At 51.1% G+C, this 1,954-nt stretch overlaps 1 protein-coding gene across 1 annotated transcript; it reads left to right on the top strand.

The window, feature by feature from the left end:
* Positions 1 to 246: 246 nt before the first annotated feature.
* On the top strand, positions 247 to 1,743 carry LOC123066967 (putative F-box protein At4g22660). Its single transcript, XM_044489937.1, has one exon. It carries the CDS (start codon positions 281 to 283, stop codon positions 1,535 to 1,537), a length of 1,257 nt encoding a protein of 418 aa, XP_044345872.1. The 5' UTR covers positions 247 to 280; the 3' UTR covers positions 1,538 to 1,743.
* The last annotated feature ends 211 nt before the right edge of the window (positions 1,744 to 1,954 follow it).

The raw sequence follows: 1,954 nt of genomic DNA on the forward strand, positions 1-1,954 counted from the left end.
CAAAGACCAAAATACACAAAGTATGAGCAATTAGCTTTTGTATCGAAGTATGAGTCCTGTTCGGAACCAAAATACACAAAGAATACACTCATTACTTACCCAAAAAGCTAGTGCAGGAAACGTACGGGCGGAGTGGGCTGGGCCGGGCCAAGATGCACCCCGAGTCCTAATCGTCTTCGTGCCTTGTGTGTCAATCTTTATTTTTTCTGAGGGTTGCCTTGTGTGTCAATCGATCGATCTATAACTGCGATCGTCCCGGCGCACGCAGACAGCCACAAAGATGGGGGAGGAGCCGACGCACACGCCGGCGGCCTGCCACGACGGCATTATTAGGATCGAGGCCGCTGAGCCGGAGAGGTGGTCGATGCTCCCTGACGATATCCTCACCCTTGTCTACTCCAGGGTCGCCTCCGCGGACAACCGCGTACGCTTCGCCGCAGTGTGCACGTCATGGCGCGCCATTGCACAGATGCAGCCGCCGCGTCGTGTGCTCCCGTGGCTGATCCTCGACCCAGGAAGCAACGACGGGGCGAAGCATGCGTACTGCCTCGAGGACGGCACCATCCTGTCGCGCTTCCGGTTTCCGAGCGAGGTTGTCGGCGGGTGCATCGTCGGCTGCTATGACGGCGGATGGGTCGCCGTCTCGGAAGCCCCGCTGAGGATCATCAACCTTTTCTCTGGTGCCGAGGTGGCCCTCTCGGCGAAGCAAAGGAGTGTAATCCGGTTATGCCCACACGCCGACGATCGGTTTGTTCCAATGAAGGTAATATTCTCCGAGCGGCCAACCTCGAGAGATTGTATCCTCGCTGCCATCATTGGCTGTTCTGAAGTCGCCATCTGCGGACTTGGCCGCTCCAAGTCTGCATGGTTGCCAAATATATTTCCCGGGCAGACAGTCATGGATATTGCCTTCTGCAACGGCTATCTTTATTGCCTCATGTCAGAAACAATGGCCATGGTTAGGTTCAAGATTGGCTTAGCCAAACATGGCCTGTCCCGTCGAGATCCCCAATGGCTGATTATACATGACCAGGGGTACTGGTACGCGGCCAATGGAGATCCGAACGAGCATGCCGCGTACATTGTTGAGCTACGTGGCAAGATCATGATAGCGGTGAGGAAGACGAGAGGGTCATGGTGGTGGTCACGCAATAAAACGTTGCCTATTTTCTTTTGTCTCGAGCTAGTTTACGCCGGAGATGGCACGTACCATTGGGAACCTCTGAAAAGGCTAGGCGACCATGCCTTGTTCTTGGGGCCGACGTTCTCCAAGGCATTGCACGTGTCAATAGGGGAGCATTGCAGTCCACGAAGAAACCACATCTATTACTCCGATCATCGATGCTATCCACGAAAAAAATGTTTGCCCAATGACGCCAAGAAATTCTTGACGAGCTCAAACAGTGATGGTTGCCATGCGTATTACAAGCAAGGTGAAAGTGTTGACAACACCGACGCGGGGATCATGTCAGTGGGGTACTACGTGTTGGGTGGTAATCAATGTCCTCCTATGTGGCTTTTCCCTCCGGATCTCTAGGCAAGCTTGGTTTGGTCATGCTTCTCCTATTTTCTCATCTCAGGCTTTCTGTTTCTTCTCAGTACAATTAACTAGTCAAGCATTCTATCCTGTGAGGAGTATGTTAAGGACATCCGAAGGTTCTAGATTATCACTTCTTGCAATTTTTCCCACTCCTTCATGTTATCGAACTAGTATGGGTTTTGTCGATTTGATGTAAAAAACTATGCCTCTCTCAAAAGCAAATATGTGCCTCCATGAAAAGCAAATTTGTCTCTCATGGGAAAAAACCTCTTTTTTCGAGAGGCACAGTGCCTCTCGCGAAATCAAATATGTGGCCCCATGAGAAGCAAATTTGCGCATCTCATGAAAAACGCGTTTTTTATCCTTTCCGAGAGGCACATCCCTCACGCGGAAACAAAAAAAGCCTTGTTTTTC

The sequence above is a fragment of the Triticum aestivum genome, chromosome 3B, assembly GCF_018294505.1.
Source record: "Triticum aestivum cultivar Chinese Spring chromosome 3B, IWGSC CS RefSeq v2.1, whole genome shotgun sequence".
Classification (NCBI taxonomy): domain Eukaryota; kingdom Viridiplantae; phylum Streptophyta; class Magnoliopsida; order Poales; family Poaceae; genus Triticum; species Triticum aestivum.